The sequence below is a fragment of the Camelus bactrianus genome, chromosome 25, assembly GCF_048773025.1.
Source record: "Camelus bactrianus isolate YW-2024 breed Bactrian camel chromosome 25, ASM4877302v1, whole genome shotgun sequence".
In the NCBI taxonomy this organism is placed as follows: domain Eukaryota; kingdom Metazoa; phylum Chordata; class Mammalia; order Artiodactyla; family Camelidae; genus Camelus; species Camelus bactrianus.
The window spans coordinates 13,108,431-13,133,663 of NC_133563.1; the positions used below are offsets into that span (position 1 = coordinate 13,108,431).

General features: G+C 36.1%; 1 protein-coding gene across 3 annotated transcripts in view; it reads left to right on the forward strand.

The window, feature by feature from the left end:
- The window catches only part of OXR1 (oxidation resistance 1), a 380,568-nt gene that overhangs the window by 59,763 nt on the left and 295,572 nt on the right, over positions 1-25,233 (forward strand). For all 3 annotated transcript variants that reach the window (XM_074352622.1, XM_074352619.1, XM_074352620.1), the window contains exon 2: positions 17,132-17,297. In XM_074352622.1, coding sequence (XP_074208723.1) covers positions 17,275-17,297 — 23 coding nt within the window. In that variant the 5' untranslated portion in view covers positions 17,132-17,274. The remainder of the gene's footprint in view (positions 1-17,131; positions 17,298-25,233) is intronic.

The window sequence follows — 25,233 nt, forward strand, 5'->3', positions numbered from 1 at the left end:
GGAGGTGGTTTGTCATAAAAATCGGAGAATTTTCTACATAAAGACTGTTGCTGGAACATAGGACATACCTAAGAGAATATTAAAGACTTGATTTACCAATTTTTCTCAAAATAGGGGAAGGATTATATGTGTGTGTGTGTGTGTGTGTGTGTGTGGAAAGGGAGGGAGACAGCGAGAAATAGAGACACAAAAGAGAGATGCAGAGTAAACCAGGTTGTTATCAAAGCATGACTTATGACTCAGGCGTTCTGAATAATTAAATATCTGATAAGCACGTTGTTATATACCTAATCACTAGAGTACAATGAAGTACCTTTAAAGTTTATATTATATGGAATACAATTTCATATTTGGGGATTCAAAATTAACTGATTTTTTTTCAAAGAGCATTATAGCACAATTCTAGAATCTTAAAGCTTGTGAAGACCTTAGGTAACAATGGTAGTAAATAATAAAGGTTATTGGAATAGTGCTTGACGTTTTAGGAACTATTTCATTTACAGTGTCACGGGCAGGTGATGTAGTTCAACTTCCTGGTTTGACTGGTTGAGACTGAGATTGCCATTCCTTAAAGGACGTGGGTCACACAGGGTCCTGATACCATCCTGGGGTAGCACCTAAATTTCTGACATACCTTTTCCTTCAAGTTATGAGGGGCAAAATAAAATATTCCTCCCAAGGAAGGGGGTGGAAGTATAAAGTATTAGTTGGAAATTTAATCACCTTTACCTGCCATGGAAGCGTAAACAGTGCTCCATGACGTATTTGGCTTTGAGTACTATCGGAAGCATTTTTATTTCAATGTTTAAAATTGCACATAAGGAAGACATAAAATGGTAATAGGTATCTCAAAAACTAGAAGCTAATTTGGCTTTTTAGATTTAGGGGAACAAATCCTGAACTCTTCAGTGGGAAGTCTCAGAGTTTTCACTGTAGTTGTTATGTCTGAAATGATTTACAAGTGTAATTCATGGACTGTCATTATACCCAGAACCATCCATGCTTTATAACTTGTAATTCGCTAAAACATTTTATGCTTCTTGAAATCTACACACAGATTTACTGTTTAGAAAGGAACTGTGTGCTTGCCTGTTAGCAAAGTGCTTCTCTCTCTTTCTTTAACTTACTATCTGGTCTTGATCTGAGTTTTTAGCAAATAGGGTTGTGAGCACTCTGTCCTTTCAAGTTACCCTCATCCTCAAAAGAAGAGATTTACACACAGCACCTAAATCAACAAAAGTGATTTCTTTTTCAGGTTTCTTTTAGTTAAAGCTGTTTCCCTTCTGAAAGGGAGACTCGTATTTTGGATTTCATGTTTATTCTTTAAGAACAGAGTTACATTTTCTTTCCACATTGGGAAATTTATTTGAAATCTTGTGCTATTTGGGATTTACCTCCTCATTGCATGTGTTGCTATAGGCATTCACCAACTTCACGAAAGATAACACAGATAACCAGTAATATTCCAGAGAAGAGCACATATTGCTACTTAGATAAGTATTTAATGAGTCATACTGACTTTTTGCTGTACCAAGAACACAAGTTCATTTCTGTGTCAGAGTCTCTATGTATTATTCTCTCTTCCTTCTGATAAGAACGATGATTCTTTCTCTGCTAAATGTAATATGTGGTAAATCATAAATTCATTAGTGAAGCTCTGAAAAAGGTATTTCCTCTCTCCCCATTTTAATGACAGTAAAACAGGGAGCGTCCTTAGCTTTTGTTGGAGGAATTAAGATAAAGTGCTTAGAACAAAGCCTGAAATAGATGAAGCACTTAATAAATACTAGCTTTTGTGAACTCAGGTGTCAGTAACATTTTGTCTTTATATGTTTTTCCCAGAGTCAGTTTACAAAACAGTTTTCAGAGCTAGTGAAAGAACTTTCACAAGCCGACAACCAAAACCGCCTCTGTAGGCAAGCCTTAAAAGCATCGTTCTGTTTTCCCTGGATCCTTCTGACTGTGGTTGGTTTTTCATACCAGAGCAATTAGCAGCAGTCAACTGACAGACTGTGATGGGAGCAGCTGTCATTGGGGGAAAGGGAAGAAAACTTTCTGATTTAAATGGATCATGATTATCATTTGTCACCCCAAGTCACCAATACAGTTTCTTTTATTCCGTTAAGGAAAGTAAGGTAAATGTAGTAATATGCTTTAAGAGTTTGATCTGAGCTGCTGAATCCCCTATTTTTGATACAACTTTTTAAAATTCTTCAGAATCCACAAGTCCTTCAGAAATGAGATTGAATTATTCCCTTTTATTTATTTATTTTTTGTCCAAATATCACCTCCTTAGATCGGCCTTCCCTGACGTCCATATCTAGAACAGTAACCCCACACACGCTGCCCCTTGCCTTACTCTGTTTTTATCATTTCTTGATATTATATATTTAGCCCTTTATCATTTTGTTGTTGCCTTTTTCCTGAACTGTGATATAAACCACATGAAGACAGCAGCTTTATCCTTGATTTGTTTGTGTTTTGCTGTGTTCCTTGGCACATAGATCAATGCCTGTCGCGTAACAGTCATTTAAATATGGGCAGGAAGCAATGACTTAAACTGCTATAAGTTTACACTGCCTACTACAGTCTTAGAAATCTAAACTTTTTCTCTTAAAGCCTCTGTTTTATTCAGCCTTCACTGATATTTGCAGAATGTTTATAGCAAATCTTTCTGTAATCTCAAAGATACATTAGATAAACCTACATTATTCCTACTGCAGAGATAAGCAAATATAAGCTGCGAATAAAGATATTAAGTGATAGAGCTAAGCTTAGTTTATCTGACTCAAGAGCACTGAAAATATTTCAACTGCTGTACTAAAAGTTCTGTTCTATATATCGTGTGAAAAAAAAGGTGGGGAGGGAGTCCAGTACTTTTTATGCCATCTATGTCTTTATAATCTCTTTTATAACTACCCTCTCTACTTAAAATTTTTTCTTGGGACTAAGTTCCTTTTTCTCCAAATAAATACTCTTTTATGTCTGCAACAACCACAAATACCATAAATATGATATTTAAATTCAGGTTAATGGGATTTGGATGAGATTGAGAAATAAAGGATACTTAAAATATTTACATCCTTTTAAAAATACCTACATATATTTTCCTTGCTTATTGAAGCAGCCAATCTAAGTATACCTACCTATCAACAAGTAATAATATCAAAAGACAACTAAATGAGCTAGGGTATATGTCAGAGAAACAAAGAGAAATGTCATCTCATTTCTCTAGAGAACTTCAGTCCAGTGGGGGAAGACAGACAGGAACATCAAATATATGCACCCACATGTACCCCTATGTTTAGTACTTGCCCCTGCTCACCATCTGTTTCTGCTTCTCTCATGAGCTCTTCTGTTCCAACAGCCCAGTGCCACCTGATTGCTAACCACATGATCTTGCTTCCTACCTTTCAAAGGAGTTGGAAACTCTGAACTCTCTTAGTCTTAAGTACCACAGTTTCCTATTCCTGTACCTAAAATTGTTTCTGTATCTACATTCAACCTCACTGCCTTCTGTCAGGCTTCAAAGGAGAGTTCTTTTCTTTTTTGTTCTGTGCTAGCTTCATCCTTCCATCTATTCGTGACCTGATTTTCTTTCTTCAAGAATTTTCTTCATTGCTTCTCTCTCCATTTTTTATATATCGTGTTAACTTTTCCCTCTCTGCTAGCTTTTTCTCCACACCTCATACCCCACAGGGAGATTATTTTCAAGCCCACAACAGCATGGCTCTAGAGAGCCAATCATGACCATCCCTTCCCAACTCTGCTTTCAATAATGCCACACTGGTAGATTGAAATCTCCCCTTTATAGAGCAATTATTTACATGAGGAAAATTGGCAGATGCTACAAAACCAGACTCCCCCTCTGGTTTTTAAACATTTACAGGCAAACCACTAATGTATTCCTTCCTTCCTTTAAAACCAATTTTTTAAAAAAATTTAAGTATAGTTGAAGTCCAATATTAATAGGTTATAGGTGTACAATATAGTGATTCACAATTATTAAAGGTTATACTCTATTTATAGTTATTATAAAATCTAGCTATATTCCCTGTGTTGTAAAATATATCCTTGTAGATTATTTTATACATAATAGTTTGTACCCCTTACTTAATGCCTTATCCCTAAATTGTCTCCCCTTCTCTCTCCCCACTGGTAACCACTAATTTGTTCTCTGTATCTGTGAGTCTGTTTCTTTTTTGTTATATCCACTAATTTGTTTTATTTTTTAGATATAAGTGGTACCATGCAGTATTTGTCTTTCTCTGTCTGACTTATTTCACTTAGCATAAAACCCTCCAAGTCCATCAATGTTCTTGGAAAGGACAAGATTACATTCTTTTTATACCTGAGTAGGCATGTGATTCCTCCAGTTCTGTTCTTCTTTCTTAAGATTATTTTGGCTATTCAAGATCTTTTGTGTTTCCATACAAATTTTATGATTATTTGTTCTAGTTCTGTGAAAAATGCCCTTGGTATTTTGATAGAGATTGCACTGAATCTGTAGATTGCCTTAGGTAGAATGGCCTTTTCAAGAATTTTTCAATATCTGTAGATCCATCAGTGTGATTCACCAGATTAACAAATTGAAGAATAAAAACCATATGGTCATGCAGTAGATGCAGAAAAAGCTTTTGACAAAATTTAACATCCATTTATGATAAAAACTCACCAGAAAGTGGATATAATGGGAACATACCTCTTCATAATAAAGGCCATATATGACAAACCCATAGCTAACATCATACTCAGTGATGAAAAAGCTGAAAGCATTTCCTTTAACATCAGGACCAAGACAAGGATGCCCACCCTCGTCACTTTTATTCAGCATAGTCTTGGAAGTCCTAGCCACAGCAATCAGACAAGAAAAGAAATAAAAAGAATCCAAATTGGAAAGGAAGAAGTGAGACTGTCACTGTTTGCAGACGACACGATACCATACATAGAAAATCCTAAAGATACCATCAGAAAACTACTAGAGCTCATCAGTGAATCTGGTGAAGTTGCAGTGTACAAAATTAACACGCAGAAATCTGTTGCATTTTGATATATTAATAATGAACTATCAGAAAAGAGAAATTAAGTAAACTATCCCATTTACCATCACATAAAATTAAAGATATCTAGGCATGAACCTACCTAAGGAGGTAAAAAACCTATACTCAGAAAACTGTTAAGACACTGATGAAAGAAATGGAAACCGACACAAACAAATGGAAAGATACACTAAGTTCTTGGACTGGAAGAATTACTATTGTTGAAACCAAGTTCTTGAAAAGAGTAGTCCTCTCTAAATCTAGCAGCTTCCTCACTTCACATCAAATCTTTGAAATTAGACATTTGTTCCTGCCTCTACTGGAAGTGTTACAGCAAAGGGTAAAAAGTGCTTATTGCCTGACCCCCTAGGCCGTATTTCATGCTGATGTCTTGATTTCTGAAAACCTCCTCCTCTTGCTCTTTGACAAAGTATCTTCTGGTTCTCCTCCCACTTCTCCGATCATTTCTGCTATGACTCTCTAACTGGATCCTCTTATTTGTCTATAATTATTCATATCCCCTTGGTTCTGGTCATGGTCCTCTTCTGCACACTCAAAGTTGACTAACGCATCAATGTTCCTAGCTTCAAAACATTCCATTAATTATTGCCAACTAGAAAGTTACAGGTCAGACGTTTTGCTAGAATTTTAGATGGACAGGTCCAATTGCCTTCTTAATATCTCTACTTAGTTATGTCACAGGCACCTGAAACTCAGCATGTCAAAACCTTAATTTTTTTTCCCTTTTAACTGTTACACCACATTCTGTATTTCCTATCAGGATAAATGGCCTCGCCATCTACCAAGTCAGCAAAGTCAAATACCTTGGAGGCATAAAGGCTCACTTTTCTTCATTCTGCACATCTAATCAGCCACTGAATATCTTTCTTTCTCTCTTCCTGCACCATTCCATCTTCATCCCAGCTACCTTCTTTTAGGTCGCCATCATTTCTTACTTAGATTGTTACGATTTTCTCCTAATTTGTCTTCCTGCCTTCTGTCAGACTCCTCAGCTAGCTCTCCCCAGTACTCCTAGGGTGATACTTAAAAATTTTAAATCTGATCAAGTCCCTCCCTTAAGTAAAATCCTTCCATGGCTCTTCACGGCCTCTAGGATAATTTCTTTCCATACAATACTCTTTCAATTACAAATAAGAGAAAACTCCACCTAATCACATCAAATTTCTGCAAGACAAGAAATATTTGTTTGACTGCAAGGCCCTCCATGATCTGCTAGCCCTTGTAATCCTTCCCAGTCCTACTTCTTACCATGAACGCCCCACTTCCACCCTTATGCCCTAAGACCCAGTATACCATCCCCTTCCATTCCATGCCCTTTATGCTCTTTAACACCTCCTGTGTGTCTCGGCTGATGCTTCAGCTTCTGCATCTTTCAAAAGTTGTATCAAGTGTCATCTTCTCAATGAACACTTTCCTGAAACCAGCCTCCTTGTGGATGAACAGCTCTGCCTTTCTTTGTGTCCCAGCTGTACTTACAAGATCTTTTGCCATAGTTCCTGTAACTTATTGCATTCCTGCATTTTTGTTTTTCTACTTCTGCTGTGCTCCAAGATCCTTGAGGGCAGGGAGCACATTTTATTAGTTCTTATATACTTAGCATACTGCCTGACCTATAGTAGGGAATCCATAAATAATATCCTATTAATATAATTTATATAAATGTTGCATAAATATTATATAAATGAAGAATAAAATGAGAAATAGGCAGAAACAATACTAGGGACTCTCAGTTTGCAACAATTAATTTTGACTAGAGCTGAGAAGAATGAGTTGGGTAATGTTTCTTACTGAAAGATTTTAAATTAGAAACCACTAAACACATATATTCCTGCTATACAGATAGCTGTCATTATCTGGACTCTTGATATCCAAATATTTGCTATAACATTGTATAGAAATTTTCACCAAAGATTTACTATCCAGATAGAAATTCAAGTAACAAGTTTATGTAGTTCAACAATGGAATTGTTTAAGTTGTAGGTGAGTCCCTGCAGCAGAATGTAGAGTATTCTTCTATCAAACTTAGCCGTTCTCTTTATAGGATCATGTCATTGTCTTCTAAGGAAATGGAAAAGCCTTTGAAGAAAGTTGATGGGCACAAAAGGTCTAGGAAATCCCATTCATTAGTAGGAACATTGGAAGTTTATTGAGAGAGGTGAACACACAGAAGATATAAGCCTGGTCATGAATATGTCTCCATCTCTAACACATAAACTTTTTTTCTACTTGTGAAAATATCTATAACAATACTGTCTTGTGATTATTGGTTTTGGAGAGCTTCACTGCATCATTCAAGCATAGTATGGTATGTTTGAAAAGCTAGAAATATGTCTCATGTAGTGGATAGATAATCATAATCTTTGAAACCAGGTGGATGCTACTGAAGCCACTACACACCTATGAAGAGCCTCAGAAGAAGAAAGAGATTAATGATTTGGTAAAGAAGTCAAGTTTCAACATCAAGCCTAAAATCGTACAAATGATTAAAAAACTATGGAAGTCAGCACTATCTGAAGATCACAGAAGAAGCAACTTCTTGGTAATGAGGTTGAGGCAGTTTTCCCCACTGAATTACAGAAAATTATTGATAAAGGGAACTAACAAATTTTCATAAATACTGACTTTCTTGATTAAATTTAGCTTTAAAAAAATGAATGTCATCTTACCAGAGGATAAGGAAAAAAAAAAGATTGAGGGCATTAAACATCCAAGATAAGCTGACACAACTTTTGAGTGAAAATTTAAAAGTAATGTTTAAAAACAAGCAATTCAACCAACCAACAAAAACCTGTATATTTGTATAACTCTAAATATCCCAGAGTCCTTACGGAAATGTTACAGAGTAAATTGCCTATTATATGGTCCTCAAATCATAATATTTTGGTTGACAGAAGAGGCAATCAGTCATTATTCAAGGAATCATAATTTCTGACAGTTCATTTCTCAGGGGTGTGAATTCTTAGAAGAGCATAAAGAACTGGGGTTGAGACTTGAGTTAATTTTTATGTATATAAAATTTATTTTATAAAATAAAGAGTTGATGAAGATGTTGAGTAGGTACTGCTATGAAGAAACACAATTTGGATAATAAGCTAAGAAAGTGCTTTTTTTTTTTTTTTCATCTCAGCATGGATATCTGAACTGTTTTCCCATTCTCAATTCATTTTGCCGGTGGCAACATTATCCCTCCACAAAGGGGACTTTGTACCTTCATAGATTGTGGCTTCATTGAACCTTCAGTGATAAGCTCTGATGTTTAGAGACACTTTCTGTTTAGCTCCAAAACATGAAAGATCGTCAGTTTTCAGTTTTAATTAAGCATATCTGTCTCTGCGAAATGGAAGTCAAAGGCTATTAGAAAAAAGCCAGTTTTCCTTCAGGCTCACAAATTTCAAAAAGAAAACATTTGCCTTACCAAAGAATGACGTGTGCGTATTTTTCTTGTAGTCTGTATCTGAGGGAAAAAAATGCCTCACTCTAAAATGCTATCTATATTCCTTAAGAAATAGGTATTGCCTACATGTAGGGGCTGACTAGGGGTTATCAACAGAGAAGCTCTTAACATTTGTGATTTCTTCTCTTAGAAGTAGGCTATTTTTCCTTGCATCTATTGTTTAAGTCTCTTATGCAGATTGCCTTCATTGTCAAACAGAAGGAAAAACAAGAAAAATCAGAAGAAAAACCAATAATTTGCATGACCATAATGATACAGCAATTTAACTAAGATAATTTAATAGATATTTATTGATGGTTCCTCCTAGAAAATAAACCATGCTAAGTAATATAGGAATGAAGAAAAAAAGTAAGATGACATCATTGCTCTTGAGGAACTAGTAGGACTCAGATAAATGAATAATAATAATGATTGGATTTCTTTGGCTTTGGTAGTTTTTCCCTCAAATATCTATTAATAATTATATTTTACATAAATATTACTGTATCTCCTCTCGGGTTGTCTGTCCATTTGCTGTAACATATGGCCAGAAACTTCAAATCCCGTGTTTCTTAAGTAGGTAACTATTTCTCAGATAGTTAAATAATTCCATAATATGTTATTAATATACAGTGCTCACTTTTAACAGACAGGTAAACCAAAACACAAGTGAAATGTGATGACTATTGCAATAGAAATATGTATGCCATGAGAAGGATACTAATATCAAAGGGACGTCACGCTTCTGAGTTTGAAATTGCCAGGGTATTGATATTTGAGCTGTACTTCGTAGGAAGTAGATCTTCTGGACCAGGAGGGGAGAGACATTCCCAGAAGTGGGAATATTAATGATCAGTCTGTTAGTTCTGAGCCACATAGGCATGAAAGTGTTTGGTTTATTCAGGAAATAACCAAGCACAGTGTTGTGAGGTCTTAGGGGACAGGCAGGGTAGGGGTAGCTTGAGATGACAATCAGCAAGGTGACCAGAGCTTAACTGTGAAGGGCCTTGAAGCAAAGTCTGGAAAGTCTTCAGGAAAAAAATCAACAACTATATATTACATTCCTAAACTGCATTGTGTTCACAGGCTGGTTCTCCCTACTTCTCGCAAGTTAATTCTGAATATTAAGTGCTTATGTCCTGAAACTACAGGAAGCATCATTAAATATGCCTAAGATATTTGTTCACTTGGAAGATTTATTTAGAAAAGAAAAGTTCTGCTGCTTTGTTTCTTTCTGTTTTTAATTAAACTGAGTTTTGGCAGTCCTTTCTACTGGGCAATCCACATGAGACTGAACATCTAGTGACTCATCAAAATGTACTGTAAATTCTAAAAACCCTAGGCAGTTTAGAGGTATCATACTTTTAAAAAGGCTTATTTATTTAGTGCTACCCTTGAGTACAATAATGTATACTTGAAAGATTTGAGTTTTGAACTGAGAATTCAATGTAATGTTTTTGACTAGTTCCAATATACAGAGCACTGTGCTAAGCCTGCGGCAGAGGGTGAAAAAAATTCACTGAATGGTGGTAATCCAACATGAGTGAAGACAAGCCAGAAAATAGAGGATAGACAGTATGGGAGAAGATCCCAAGTGTAGTATTTAGGTGGTAGAGCGCTATTCGAGGTTTCCTAAACAAGGAATTTGTGTATGTAAATGCTTTGCCTTAATGAAGTTAATTTCTCATATGGATTGAGGGTCAGAGACAAGTTCGAACCCATTGTAACAGTTTCCAGCTAGTGATTTCATAACTGTGTACCAGAGAAGACCAGTGCTCAGGGAAGAGGCGTCAAGTATTTTCCAAACACTGACACATTCCTCATCAAATACTAACCTGTCCAAAGAACTTTTTTTTTTCCCCGACTCTCTTTTCAATTAGAATGCTGATTCATTCTTGAGATTTTAAATTATGCTTTATTACATATTTGTTTATAGATGCTTTAAAATATCTGAAAAAAAGATATTTAAGACATAAGATAATAAGTGCTTGAACTTGGGTAGTGGTAGTAGAAATAAAAAAGAGACAATGACTTGAGATATTATTAAGTGGTAAAACAACAACAACAAAAAAAAAACAAGATTTGGCAACTGTTTGGCAACCAGGAAAAGTGATTCTGGAAGTCAGGAAAAAAGATCAGATCCATAGAAAGAACTTTGTGAATTATCTGCTGGGAAAGTCACATTAGACAAAACTCTTTAAGAATTTCGACATAAAGGCAATGGAGGAATGATGTTGGATGAATGGAGAATAGAGAGGATTGGGAGAGCCTGGATATTTCAGCATCCTGAAAGTCAAAGAAGGAGAGTTCAGGACAAGTGAACAGCTAGAGGGAGTCTGTCAGAAGACTGTTGGAATCAGAAGGCAGTTGGAATGAAATATTGGCTAGTTGACTGGTGATGAGAATGTTGGAGTAGAAACAAGAAAGCAAAAGTGGGTGGTGAAAAAGGGAAGGCAGAAGATGTACTTGTAATAGTTTGTGAACTTTGTCAGTAAAGGGAAGAAGGAAGAGAAAGGAACAGTTTGAAGTCAGGGGAAGGAAAGATTGTACAGAATCAGGGACACAGAAGAGAACCAGGAAGAGATGGAGATGCATGTGTAGGCAACAGAGAAGCTTATGGTTGCATTATCATTCCAGAGAGAATTAGATCGAAGCATAAAAGCACAGATGGAAAAGGTATCTTTGTAGATCACATAACATTAAAATGAATTTTTCTCAGAAAGTTCTAACAAAGTCTGGTATAGTCAATGATTCTTAAGAAAATAATCTCAAACTGTTTTAAGGTGATCTTTGCTTAGTGTGTTAATTTATTTAAAAATCACTCTAAGGTCCATAATCTTTTATTTCTCTATGATAAGTATTTCCTATAATTTGCACATAGGGGATATTTTGGAAGTGGGTACTTATGATAATCATAAATACAGCCAAGTCTCTGTGATAAATGCTTTTGGACCAGTTGCTGACATGCTCAATTGAATACTAATACCTCCCATGAAAGGCTTTAATGTAAATAAAATGACAGCTGCAGTGCAGCAGAAGGACACATAAAGCTTTGCATTAGCTTGTCTCCAAGGTTACCATCTGTGCTGATCTGAAGTTTTAATGTGTGGGATTTCTCAGCCCTCTGCAAAGACCGTATTTTCAGGCTAGGTATCAATACGGTATAAACACCACTTGGGAGGGACTTGGGATATTTAGTCTACAGCCATGCTGACCTTAATCACTCAGTTATTCTAGAGAGACACATCTGTCTCCTGTTGGAAACTTTGTGTAATGGTTGTAGAAGTAGCTAGAATATCAGGATTCTTTGACCCTACTTTGCATATGCAAACAGAAGAATGTTACTATTAAACCATAGTCTAAATAAAATTGAGAAGCAAAACAAATTTGAAAAACAGAATGACTTCTACTCAAAGTCTACATAATTAATATTCCATGATCAATATATGAGTTTCAAACAAATACAAAATAATAACATTTTAGAAGTCTAAAACCTATAAATATGGCCAAAATTAAAGAAATATTTTTATAGTTTAAAAGGAAAAGAGGCACTACTTTTAGTTCAGCATTCTGTAGAATTGTACATTTCTTTACCTCAGACATTTATTCTCTTAATTTCTCAAGACACATTTATTACATATCTTCTCTGTCTCAGACAGTATGCTTAGGCCTTGGGTTCACTAGGTTGTGCTGAGAATTGGTATCTGTCCTCAAGGAATTTACAATCTGGAGGGAAATGCAGACTAACATCAAGAAATTAAGCTACTGTTTCTAAAAATTGTCATGGATTAAGAACAAGATATTATCAGAGAACACAGAGGGCTGCACATAATGAGGATTAGGGACTTTTGGAAGAAACACTGTCTATGCTGTCAGATGACCTTGAGTCTTGTAAACCATCTCAAGGAACTGAGGTTTTACTGTGAGTCAAATAGAGCAATTAAAAGTATATTAGGGCAGACATTTTTTATCATGAATGTCTCTTCCTTCTTCTTCCTAATTGTCATCATCTTGGCCATTATCACTTTTTCAGCTCTTGCTATGTGCCAGGCAATATATGCCAGTACTTTGATGCATGATTTTTTAAATTTTTCATTGTAATCTTATAAAGACTATTAACAGTCCTACTTTAAAAATAAGAAACAATCAAGGGAATGTACTTAATTTTCCTGAGATCATAAGTTACCAAGAAGCATAGCTGAAAATCACACAGATTTGTCTGCCGTCATTGTCCCTGCCTCTTTATTCTATTTTTCTTAGGTAGAAAAATGAGTGCATTTCCATGAAGATCATTCAACGCATAGTATGTGTAGACACATAATTATGTACACATGTGAAAAAGCAAGATGGAGAAGAAAGTGTGTATAATAGTCTACCATTTTGTGAAAACCAAGTGGATAGATAAACAGAGTTTGATATCTATAGAAATCCATAGAATAAATCTTTAAGGATAAAGATTTACTTATATTCTCCCGAAGTCCTGGAGGTCCTGAAATTAATAATGCAAGTATAAGAATAAAATAAGGAAAAACATTAACGTTCAATGTGTTATTTTTCAGTCATTCAAATCGTATTGCTGCTTAGATATTGCATTTTGTCATTTATTAAAACTTGAAGGGTATTTGGTACTTAAGGGTTTGTATATAAAAGGCAATTCCTGACCTTTGCAAACTTACAGTTTATTTAAACAAGTAAAAATAATATATACATGAAAAACTGTACAAATTTTAATGCTCAATGTATTTTAATTGCTAAATTGGATATAAGTTAGTTCAGAAAGAGGAGATTATCAGAGATACCTGAAACTACGAGGCAAGAGTTCACAGAATCTTTGGGCCTTGTGATGATCCTGGAAGAATTTGGGTACATGCAGTTAGGGGGCCATGGAGAAGAATCAGAACTTTGTTGTATAGTCAGGGCTCAGGAATGAGCACTGTAAGCAGGCAAACTCAATCACAGTAGGGAATCTAGGTTTGGAATTATCAATATTAGTTTATAGGGGAACCAGAAAGCAAGAAAGAGGCCTTTGATTTGATGTGATAATAAAAAGGAGGCCACTCTGTAAAACTCAAAATGTTCTGATATTTCCTTGATGATTTGTTTTGCTAACATTTATTTTGAATCTTTAGCAAAACATATTTTCCATACTTACTGCATTGTATTCTTCACTTTATGCCCATTACTTCTTATGCTTTTAGCAGAATTAGAGTGGATGTTTACCTCATCACCTGAACAGTACATTACTTAAACAAAATCCAGTGAACCATTGGTCTTACCCAATCCTGACTGGACATTCAGGGAAAGTCGAATCATTCCGTATATTTTGAAATGTTTCTATGACCATGAAGATATACTCTCCCTTGTGACAAAGGGACAGAGTATGGCTCTCAGTAATGTTAGAATTTTGGCCAAAAACTGTACATTCATACTTCAGTGTGGAGATTGACGTTGGGATTAGTATAAAGATTGCGAGTCATCACAGTGAACAGAAAATTTAAACTCACCTTAAGATTGTAAAGATGTTTTCTCTGGAAAGATTGCATTGATAAGCAATGAATCATTTAAATGTCATTTAAAAGAATAACAAGCCCACTAACTGAGGCCTTTGAAAAACTTCCCATCATCAAAATATAAACATAACAAGCTTTTTTAGTGTTTTTCAACTCAGTAAACTTTATTGAATGCATTAAGAGTGTGTATCCTTGAAGAAATAAATCAGGTAGTTATAAGATGGAAATAAAATAAAAGATGACACAATACCAGAATAAAAAAAAGTGATTATTGTAATTATGAATGGTGTTCAGAAAAAAGTGTAATTCTTTAATGTTTATTTTATTTTTACAAATCCACACTTAATGTAAGCTTATCAAAGTCCAGGTTGGTAGTGATTGCAGGTAAAGTACACTGAGAAAAGACTATCCTTTTTAACAATGCTGTGCCAGCATCTTAGGAAATTTTTCTGAAACTTAAGGACAAAAATCAAGACCCTTTCAAAGAAAATTGAACCAAAATTCAACAGGCAAGGAAGACTTAATTCAAAACTCTTGCAGTAGGAAAGGGAGACTGAACTCAACTTGGCTGAAACAAAAAGCGGGAAGGTTTTTAAGTGCTGAGATGAGCTAGTAGAAAAGTACTGGGGGATGTCAGAGGGAGGTTGGTCAATATGATTGGTCATCTGTGTTTGCTAATTGGTGCTTGTGGAAGTTAGTCTCCTATCCTCCCACAGAGCTGGATAACAAAGTGTTATCTCCTATGGTGACATTTCAAAAGGATGGCTCTCAGGTCTTTGAGGAAGACATTCCTGGGTTGTAAAGCTGGCAAGAAGCTAGAAGAAGATTTCCATTTCATAGGGGCAGAGAATGAATTTCCGATTGTAATTTTTCTAAGGTAAATGCTCTAAGAATGGGGAGGTCAGGGGCCACAGTCAAGAAGCCTATCTAAAGTTTAGTTAGGTTAAGGGAAATGATAAGAGGCTGTCTTGGTCAACTCTTCATTTATATTAGGTTGTATCATGTACATTGACAATATTTGACCATTTCTGACCTATAAAAACAAGAGTTTCATACGGCTGGGATCCTGGGATCAAACTTCTTTGCACATTATTTTTTCATTTTGGAAAAGCAAACAGATCTGGAATCGTAGTTTTAGTTCTGCTCTTTCTCACTCTAGAATAAACTTGGGGATGGTTTTATACTTGTTTACATAAATGTAGTGTGTATCAGGGAATGTGTTAATCAAAAACAGGGTAAAAATTAAAGTTAGCAAAAATGGAAAAACGGGTTAGCATGAAAAAAAAAAAAAAAAGCAGACCTCAAAGCCTTGAATAGCTCTTAAAGAAATGTCACAAATTTGTTTCAGAGCTTCCTGTAAGTTAAAGCAAAGAAACAAGCATAAGTTGCAGTGATGACCCCTTGTTGTTGAACAGTGTTCAGGCAAACCAGATTAAAGTAAACCAGAAATTGTGATAATAGTTTTCCTGATGTTGAGACCTGATGCATTTTTCCACTGGGTGCTCATAAGGGCAACATTTGTGTATTGCCTAATATTTCACTAAACCTAATATCTGATTTTACAGGCCTGGTTTTGCTTATTTACTTTTTATTTTGTTTAATCACGTCCCTCAATGCAAACTCTTGGCAAAACCCCAAAGTATAATTCAGTAAAAGTAATTTGTTTAGCTTTAAAATAATAATATCCAGATATACAGTTCTCTAAAGATAGAGTTAAGAATGTCTAGAAGAATGAATTGTGTCAGACAGTAAGTACATACTTTTTGAGGGGAGGTGGTGGAGCATACCCAGACCCTTGATAAGAGTCAGGTAATACAGATTGTGAGACTTTGAAGTTATTAGTTTGGAGAGCAGAATTTGGAGTTCCCATATCCTTAATAGATATAAGTCCATATGTTTTAAGAATTAACCAAGGTAAGGTGGACTTGAAAGCCTCTTGGAATATAAGGAGATGATTTAGGATATGGACTTTTTATCTGCATAGTCTGCTAGAAGTCAGGGTCTATTAAACTTAGAACCATTAGAATGATGGCACTTTCTGTATTCCCCTGTGGCTCCTCATGTGCCTTTGAACATACACAGCAATTTTCAGAGTGCATTCTGTTTTGTTCTATTTTTTACATGATGGCATCTGTGTTAGTGAATTCTTCATGAGCAGAGACTACATTTTATTAATCTCTGTGTCCTTAGTACTTATGGCTTGGTAAATAGGGCACAGAAAACATTTTGTTGACTCTATACGTGATTTAAGAAAACCAAAGAAGTTTGATATTTAAAATTATATATCAAGTATGTAAAATTACCACAAACAATGGATTAATTCCACTTCCCCTCTCTCCTACATTTGCCACCTCGCAGTAGGTGCAACATCATAAAATATTGGGGGTGAAGGTCACAGAGTCTCAAACATGATGGTAGGCAATGCTAGTTTTCTCCCAAGACCCTCTGTTACCCCTTTCCTTTCTAATAGCAGTGTGCTTTGTGGTTGGACAGATGGCTGACTAGAATGATGGCTGCCTAGAATATTGGCTGCATTGTCTGGTCTCCCTTAGAATAGGAGTGGTCATGTGACTGTGTTCTGGCCAATGAAATGCAAGTGGAAGTGTCGTGTGTAAATTTTAGGGTGCATCCTTCTTTCCCTTTTTCTACTTTCTGCTGGAGGGACCCAGACACACTCAGTGGACTCAGCAGTCACTTGAAGCATGTCAGGGAACCATGTGCTAAGAATGGTGGAACAACAAGAAAGGGGCCTCCATCCTTGGTGTTGCCATATCTGCCTTGCACATCTTAAGACTCAAGATTTGTTTCTATGAGAAAGAAGTAAACTTTGCCTTCTAAGACACTTTAATTTGGGGTGTTTTTGAAATTTGAAGCCTTGTATTCTCTACTTCAGGGAATGAATGTTTTATTTACATTTCAGTGAATTTTCAATTAAGACATTCAGCTTATCATAGGTTTGGTTTAATTTTATCTTTGACTTGACATGTCTTAAATTTTAAGAAAAAAAATTCATATTTTCTCTTGTGTGTCTAAAACTATGACAAAACTATTGACCTGGACAAAATACATCTGTGAAAAGCCACATAGACCAGCTTCTAAAGATACCACTTTCTTCCTTTTCTTTCTAGGTCTTCTCAAACTGTGATTAGCTAAGTGGTTTGTGCATCATTCTGGTAGCAAAGCTGAAATTCCCAGTGGTCTTGGCCTACTCATTCCCTGTTCTGAAACCAAGAGACGGCTGCTTGACAAGACTCCTCCTTAAATTGCTGCAATGTCTGTATCTAGTTTATCGTGGTAAGTGAATTACTTTCTAACTTTAAAGGCAAGTGTATGTAGATCATGAAGCAGTATTTTGTGAGTAAGTTGCACCTTCAGAAGTGAAACGGAGAGTTAGAGTAACACTGTCAGTGTTTGTCTCTATGAGTCTTCTGTTCCACCTCTACTGGACTCTCCTTGGCTGGGCTTCCTCATGTTAGCACCGCACGTATAGTCAAAACCTACTTCAGTCTGTAAACAGTTTGGTCTGCCTACCATGATGTTGCATGTAACTGACCACAGCCATGTGTTGATTTTAAAATTTAACTCTGAAGCTTGATGGGAGGAGGGGGTGCCTAATTGTGATCCCCACGTGTAACCTAGGAATTTCATTAATAACGTTAAGATACTTTCATTCATATTTACAAATATCCAAGCAATATTCCCAGCTTTTAAAAACCAGTATGAGAAAATTATTTTTTACATATTAAAAGCAAAAAAATTCTTCCTCTAGAAGTTAAGTGTATGACCCTTGGAAAAAAATACAAAATAATTCGGCCCTTTCATTTGAAATCTCAGAAAGAAATACAATCCAGGAAACTTCCAAGTTTCTGGGGAAGTATGCAGTGTCAATCAGGTAAGGAGAGTGACCTGCAGCAGATGTTTCATGAATCTTCCTCTTCAGTAAATAATGACCAAAGGGAGACAATGATTGAGTTAATGTTCATTTTGAGAGAGACAAAGGGATGTACAGAAGCAATTGCAGGCATCCACCAACAGGTGAGAGGCTCCTGGCTATGATCTCAGGGAAGGAAATGTTGCTGGTGGCAGAGATCGTTAGCAGGAGACTTGAGGTACAGAGAGTTGAGAAAGGGTCCCATGTCTATTGCACAAAGGGGGAAATGGTGTGATGCTGAGGGGGGGCTTGAATGGACTTTCAGAGCTTCCTTTCTTGATAATCGTTTTCAATTCTTCCTTTAAAAAATGTTTTTATAATATTTATAAGAAAAATGTTATAAAACATACAGTTTTTATGATATGCAATCTAAGTAAATATTATCAACAGTGAACAATGACATGGCGTTTATCATGTACGAGGCACTTTTTTTCAGACACTTAGCCCAAAGATTCCTTACGGCAACCTTATTAGAAATTTAATGTTGTTATTTGCATTTCCACCAATGGAAAAGTTAGGCACAGAGAGTTAAGTAATTTGCCCAGTATGCCCACTAAGTAGCAGAAGTCAGGCAGCCATCTGTGCACCTAACACAGCTACCCCTATAAAAACAAAAATGTTGGTGTGAAAATAATGTCCTTGCTATGTGCATGTGGCTTCAAGGCAAGTGCCCTGGTTCTCATTTCCAACCAGAATGCTTCCCTTAATGTCCTCCCAGATGGAAATCCCAGAACCTCTCCTGGAAGGAGATGAGTATCTGGACCTGGGAACACTAGCAGGCATTAGCAGTAGCATTGAGGGTAGGATGCGGGGAAAGGGAATGAGCCCCCTAATTTCCTAGGAGAGGTAAGGAGATTGTTGCTAGCAGCAACTTAGTTGAACTTCCAAAATTATATAAAGTGAGCAATCTGAACTACCTAATATAAATCTTAGTTCCACGTGTTGTGTTACCGGCAAGAAATTGTCAGATTTTCATCATGATAACAAAAGAAGTGTGACAGAAAGATGCCAGCACTTTGCTGTAATTCAAGTGAAATGGCTTTTCAATTGCCCATCTCATGAAGACCCTCCACCTCTAAATCCAGTACTTTCTACTCCCCTAGACCCTCCTGCACCCCTGCTTCCGTTAGTTTGGTGTTACTGTACATATGGGGACTGGTATGTAGAGAGAGATTCTAGTGGTGGCTCAGCTGACTTTGCCAAATGACATCTTTTGACCCCAAGTTGATTTTCATTGTGGTGCCTGCACACACTTCAGCTTTGTCCCACAGAATCTTAAAGACATTAGGGTACCTGGCAGAGGTGAAGGTGATTCAACTAGAGCCAGGTATGGAAGCAAGAGGACAGTGGATGAAAGTAAGAAGTCAAATAGCCAGTCACGATCTGTTGAGCATCTGTAATGTGTCATGTGCCGTGCTCTACACTAACCACAGGAATGCAGGGTTGATTAAAAGTAAGGACTGCTCTTATAGGAGCTTACAGGTTAGCCAGGGGGACTAACTGTGGTTGATGCTTGAACAGCATGGGTTTGAACTGAGCAGGTTCACTTATGTGTAGATTTTTTTCAGTAAATACTATTGGCCTTCCATACCTGTGGATGCGGAAACTGGGGAGATGGAGGGCTCCCTGTGGGACTTAAGCATAGTGGATTTTGGTATCCTTGGTGGTTTGGTCCTGGAACCAGCCCCCTGTGGATACTGAGGGAAGGCTGTGATCAGATGACTTAATTTAATATAAGTGCTCTGAAAGGTATATCCAGGGTGGTTTGAAAATCGAACTGGATATTTGTTTTTTTTCTGCTCGGGAAGAAATGGCTTATTTTTCCTAAATATAAATGTACCTTTTGCATTTATTTCAAAAAGCAAAGAAATATGCTAATTACAAAGAGTCAAACTCTATAGAAAATTTTAAGGTAGAAATAAAAAATGTAAACCCTACCATTTATAGAAAACCACAGCTATAAATGCTGAGGTATATTCTTTTCTACATATACTCACATATTTTTGCAAAAGTGAACTCAATCCATGAAGGATATTTTGCCATCTTCTGTTTTCACTGAATGGTTTCTAAGGCCGTCTCTCTATTCGAAGGGTGTAGAGTAACATCATCACGTGTAAAGGCTGGTGACATTGTCTGGCAGTCGTGTTATTGATTTCACGCATCCAGGACCTTCATGTGTTTTCTGATTTTTGTTTTTACTATTGTAAATACTTCTCTTGAGATGAAAATTATTCCGCTTTCTCGGGGTCACAAGGTGCTGTGCTGTTCTGAGTACCTGGTGAGGACCTGTCTTATTGCTGCTCCCTGAACTGCAGGCACCAAGGCTGTGGAGAAAATATGTGATTTCAGAGAAAGTGTCTTGTCAACTCCTTCCCTTTTTTATTTTAGAAAAGGACCCATCACGCATGCTCACCCTTTCACCAGATTTAGTCCCTCATAAACATTGAAAATGCTGATAACTGTCAAAGAAATGTTCTCTTACAGTTGACTAATAGATTTTTATCAAAAGTCAACAAAATAGTCCATCATGCTCTCCCATAAACTGGAAATATAACAGGGTCTGAACTGTGAGAGTTATTGATGTGCTGGCTAAAGTTGGAAGTGGTGAATGGTCTTTACTGAATATGCGTATAGTTAGTATAAAATGCTATTATGAATGTTGGCAAGTTCAGTAATACTCTAGTAAGAGATTAAAACTGCTTTCAGTTTTCCTCTTTCTCTGCATATAGTGTGTTAGAATCCTAGAGTTGAGAAAGATGTAGAATTTGCTTTGTCAGATTATTCACATAATTTATGATATTTTTATCTACTTTCTTCTTTAATAAATAAGCGAGGAAGTGAATCATTCCATATCATTCTTTGGCATCTGCATTGAGGAGAAAAAAAACATTCTGGAGAGACAGAGCAGCCCATTTATTCTAAGGAAGGGGATAGGGGATGAATTAGGATCTTTTCTCAAAAGCTGCCTTGGCCACTCTTCTGCAAACTCGTTCTCCTGTTTACACTGTTGAGTGGTGGTCTCTTAGGGACAGGACTCATGGTAGCAGAGCAAGTGGGGACTTGAACTGTCTCTGTTTTTGGAGGGATCAGAACCCACAGGAGGGAAAATGTGGATAAGTAGAGACTGGAAGGGAAGTTATTATCCCATGTTTTACAGTAAAGTTTAAAAGTCAATTGTCAATAGCCTGTTATTGGAGAAGAGGGAAAAAATAGAAAGGTTAGATATAAATATAAAGCTAATGCCTCTAACTGAAAAAAAGTTGAGACCTTCTGAGTGCTAGGGAAAGCTTCGTTGATTAGATACTGTGAGTATTGCTCAGCATGGGAAGTGCATGTAGAATGAATGACTAATCCTTTAAAGTTCTGGAAAGAGAAGGTGGGCTTGAGGGCCTAAAACTTAATCTTCTTGAAAGTGGAGCTGTTCAGCTTGTAAAGGAGTAGGTCCAGAACATACAAGAAGAGGTAAGTTGAGTTTAGGGGAGAACAAATAAGGAGAAAATAACCCAGGACAGAAAGAAAGGAGAGAATAAAATAGCCAAAATGAAAACTCAGTGTGTTCCCCCAAATGACATAACACATTTAGTTATAATGCAGTGATTTGCTTGTATTGTTTATATTCTGATGGGGAGGTAATTAGGTTTCTTCATTGATTTCCGCTTGGAGGAGGTACCAGGGATTGAACCCGGGACCTCTTGTGTGCTGAGCATGCGCTCTACCACTTGAGCTATATACCCTTCCTCCTGTAATGCAATGATTTGGATGAAAGTCAATTTACCAGATTCTGAAAAATTTCCATATGTCTTTCTGTTCATAACATGCCCTTTCAGATAGAAACCCCTCATTATTAACATGATTAATACTATTTTGATTTGGGCTTGACACTTTAAGTAAACACATTATATTTTTAGAGTTCCTGACTGTTTTTGGCTTTGAGCTATGTGCCTTTAGAAATAGCTTTCTAAAAATTAAATATTTATAGGAAACCTCCTGGATGTTTTTCTCCATATATGTCTACCTCAGATTCTTTCTTCTTACATAATCAAATAATTAGCAAAACAGAGTATTTTATTTTTGTTCTTAAATACTAGTGCCAAATAGACATGAATCACACTTGGAAGACAATTGGTAAGTTTTCGTCTGCTTAGAGGAGTTTACTTTCTTGTGGAGTTAATGAGTCTGAGGTTGCAGGTTCAGTTCCCACAGGGACCAATTAGCTCTGCTTTCTTTTATGACCAGAGCCTACACCTGTGACTTTGACCAGCCCTCCTTCCCAAATTCAACATTGGTCACAAGTCATTAGAAACAGCTGATTGATCATCACCAACTCATGATTAGTCTCGGGAAAAAAGTATAAACACTAAAATCAAGTGCTCTTCAGGGATTGATAATGGTCCCATGTATCAACTTCCTTTTGAACATCATCCAGGTCTATAAATATGCTTTGAAATTTGTCTTTTCATCAGTCTCAGAGGAATCTGAATTTACTCTGTTGTGAAACAACTACAGTAAATAATCACAGAATCCTCCTTTCTGTAGACGCCTTAATGTAAAACCGGGCAGTCCATTCCAACCCTTAATGCTAGAGGCACTAAACACCAGCTCTTTTTAGACATTAATAATTAAGGTAAAGACCAGTGAATGGTCTGAAATAACTTTAGTCATTAAAATAGTTATGTAGGCTGTTGCATTTTTTTCAGCATGATCAAAATTAAATTGACTGTAAAATCTTAAACATTGTTTGCCACTGGTGTACAAATTTTCAGTGATAGTGTTATCTTGGTACATATCCCTCATTGTCTTCTTGTGTTTATTTGTTTGCTTGTTGGATTTTATTTGTTTCTTTATTTTTTTAAGTGTTTTTATGATTGTGAAGACAGTTCAGCTAATTTTAAAACTATTCCAGTTCGATTGAGGAAAAAAACACTTTTCAACTCAGTTGGATAGTCATTAAGAGTTAGATTCATTCATTTATACTTGGTTTTATGTTCTTTTCTAAAGACTAGGATTATTGTTATGGGTTTTATAGGAATTTAATTACTGTGCAGTTAGATACATTAGTATAGTTTAATTGCATTATTTTTATGTAAATTAGGAGTCTTTTAAATCCTATTTTTAATTTGTTTTATTCATCCATTTCTTCATTCAACAAATATTTTGAGTGCCTACAATATACAGATTTCAATGCTGTGGATAGAATGTTGAAGGAAACAGAAGTCCCTAGTCTCATTATGCTTATGTTCTAGTACTGAAGACAGATACACAGATTAACAAATATGTTTTATAGTATCAGATAGGGATAAGGATTTTGAAGAATAATCAAGCAGAATGAAAAGGTAGAAAAGCAGGGTGATGGCGGGAGTAGGGAGTTGGTCAAGAAAAGTCTCTTGGACAAGGTGGCATTTAAGTAGAGAGGGAACGGTCTGTACAACCTACAGAGGAATGCTGTTTCAGGCAGAGAAACAGAGGGACAAAAGCCCTGAGACTGAAATGTACCTGGTGTGTCTGAGGAACCATGCAGGTAGCTAGTTTAGTGGAAACAACCAATAGAGGGGAGAGTCCTCAGAATTGGGCTTGGAGAGGTAGCAGGGGCCATGTAGGTCATGAGAAAGACTGAACTGTATTCTTAATGTGATGGGAAACCTTGCCCTCACTTACCAGATTACAGGTCAAATTTCATCTAAAATATAAATTTAGGGAAATTCAGTACTGGGAAGAACTGAGTGTTGAGACTGGAGTCTTGATCTGATTTAAATTTAAAAGGACCTCTCTGTGATCTTCAAATTTTATTAAAACAATTCATATTATATTCTTAAAATAAACACACAGCAGATATGATTAATGAGATGTAATAATGAAAGGAAAAATAAGTTAATGAAAAACCTTTTTCACAAGTATAGCCTGTGTCTTATTATCATCCATTTTAAAGGATCCAATAAACCTGATATATCTGAATAATGATATAAAAGAAATTTCATCCACAAAAATATCTTGCATTAAGGAGTTTTACAGTAAATGAATGAATGTTTTTGTAAATTGTGGAAATTCAGACTACATTATCTATTATCCAACTCCTATTTTACATTTATTTTGAAATCCCCACAATGAACTTCAAAGTTAATTTCTCTATATAAATGCAAAAGTGAATTAAGCAATGAAACGTCTATTTTACACTGGTTGTTTATGTGCATGGTTTTAGCGAGGAACCAGATACAATGTAACATCCATCCAAGTGCTAACGTGTTTTGGAGAGAATGTTGGCATGAAAGTACTAGATGTCCTTTCTTGGGAAAAAAAAATTCACCTTTATTCTAAGATTATGGCCTTTCTACACTTTTGCTGGTAAAATATTGTTTCTTTTATGGTACTGGTTCCAGATATAAGTTAGTGTATTATTTTTTGTGTCTTTACTTGGCAAGATAAAAGTTGGAACCACCATGTTGATCCCACTCCTCCCCCAGTTTAATTGGACCATAAAATCAAGAAGTCTGGAGCTTCTGGTGTACTTGGAATTATTTCAAACTGGCTCCAATCCAAAGTATTAATTGCCAATAGTATATTGATCCAGGTCACAGAAGAAATCATCCGTGGATGCCTGCCACTTTCATTTGGCACCCTGGGGTTTTAGATTCAGTATACTGAGAAAGCTTGAAAATGACTTCATTGCCTAAAATGGGATAACATTGTCTTACAAGCATATAATATTCAACCTACTGGGTTTTTCTTTTGCTAGACCTCTGCTTATAAAAGGAAGCATCTTTCTTCCTGGATGCATTTTTACCAGGTGATATCTAGGAAGCATCTCCGCAGGTTTATCATTACTACTTTCCTGCTGTTTATTTTTAGTCATGTTTAGCACTTATGCATTTTCCATCTTTTTGTAATAATTGCATTTTCTTTATCAGATAACATTAGAGTTTTCCTACTGGTGGTTCAGCAGACTCCTTTTTTGTTATGAACAAAATCAATTAGTTCATTGCTCAATTATACTGAACTTATTAATGCTAATCCCAAGTAATAAGAAATATCTATATTTCTTGGTAACAATTTTGAGCCTTTGAATGTGTTTTGATTTCCCAGAATTTGGAAAGTTAACTGCTCTCACATTCACAGAGGTCACATAAATGATATTGGTGAGTTGAAACTATTAATAATAGATACCAAGTTGAACTCAAGTGAAAATATTCCTTTGGTCTAGGTCTGCTTGGATAAAATAGTGCATGATTTTACAACTTCAGTGCTAAGTATTCAGAGCGGCTCAGCAGCATTAGACAGAGACAGAATAGCCTCTGCTGATGGATG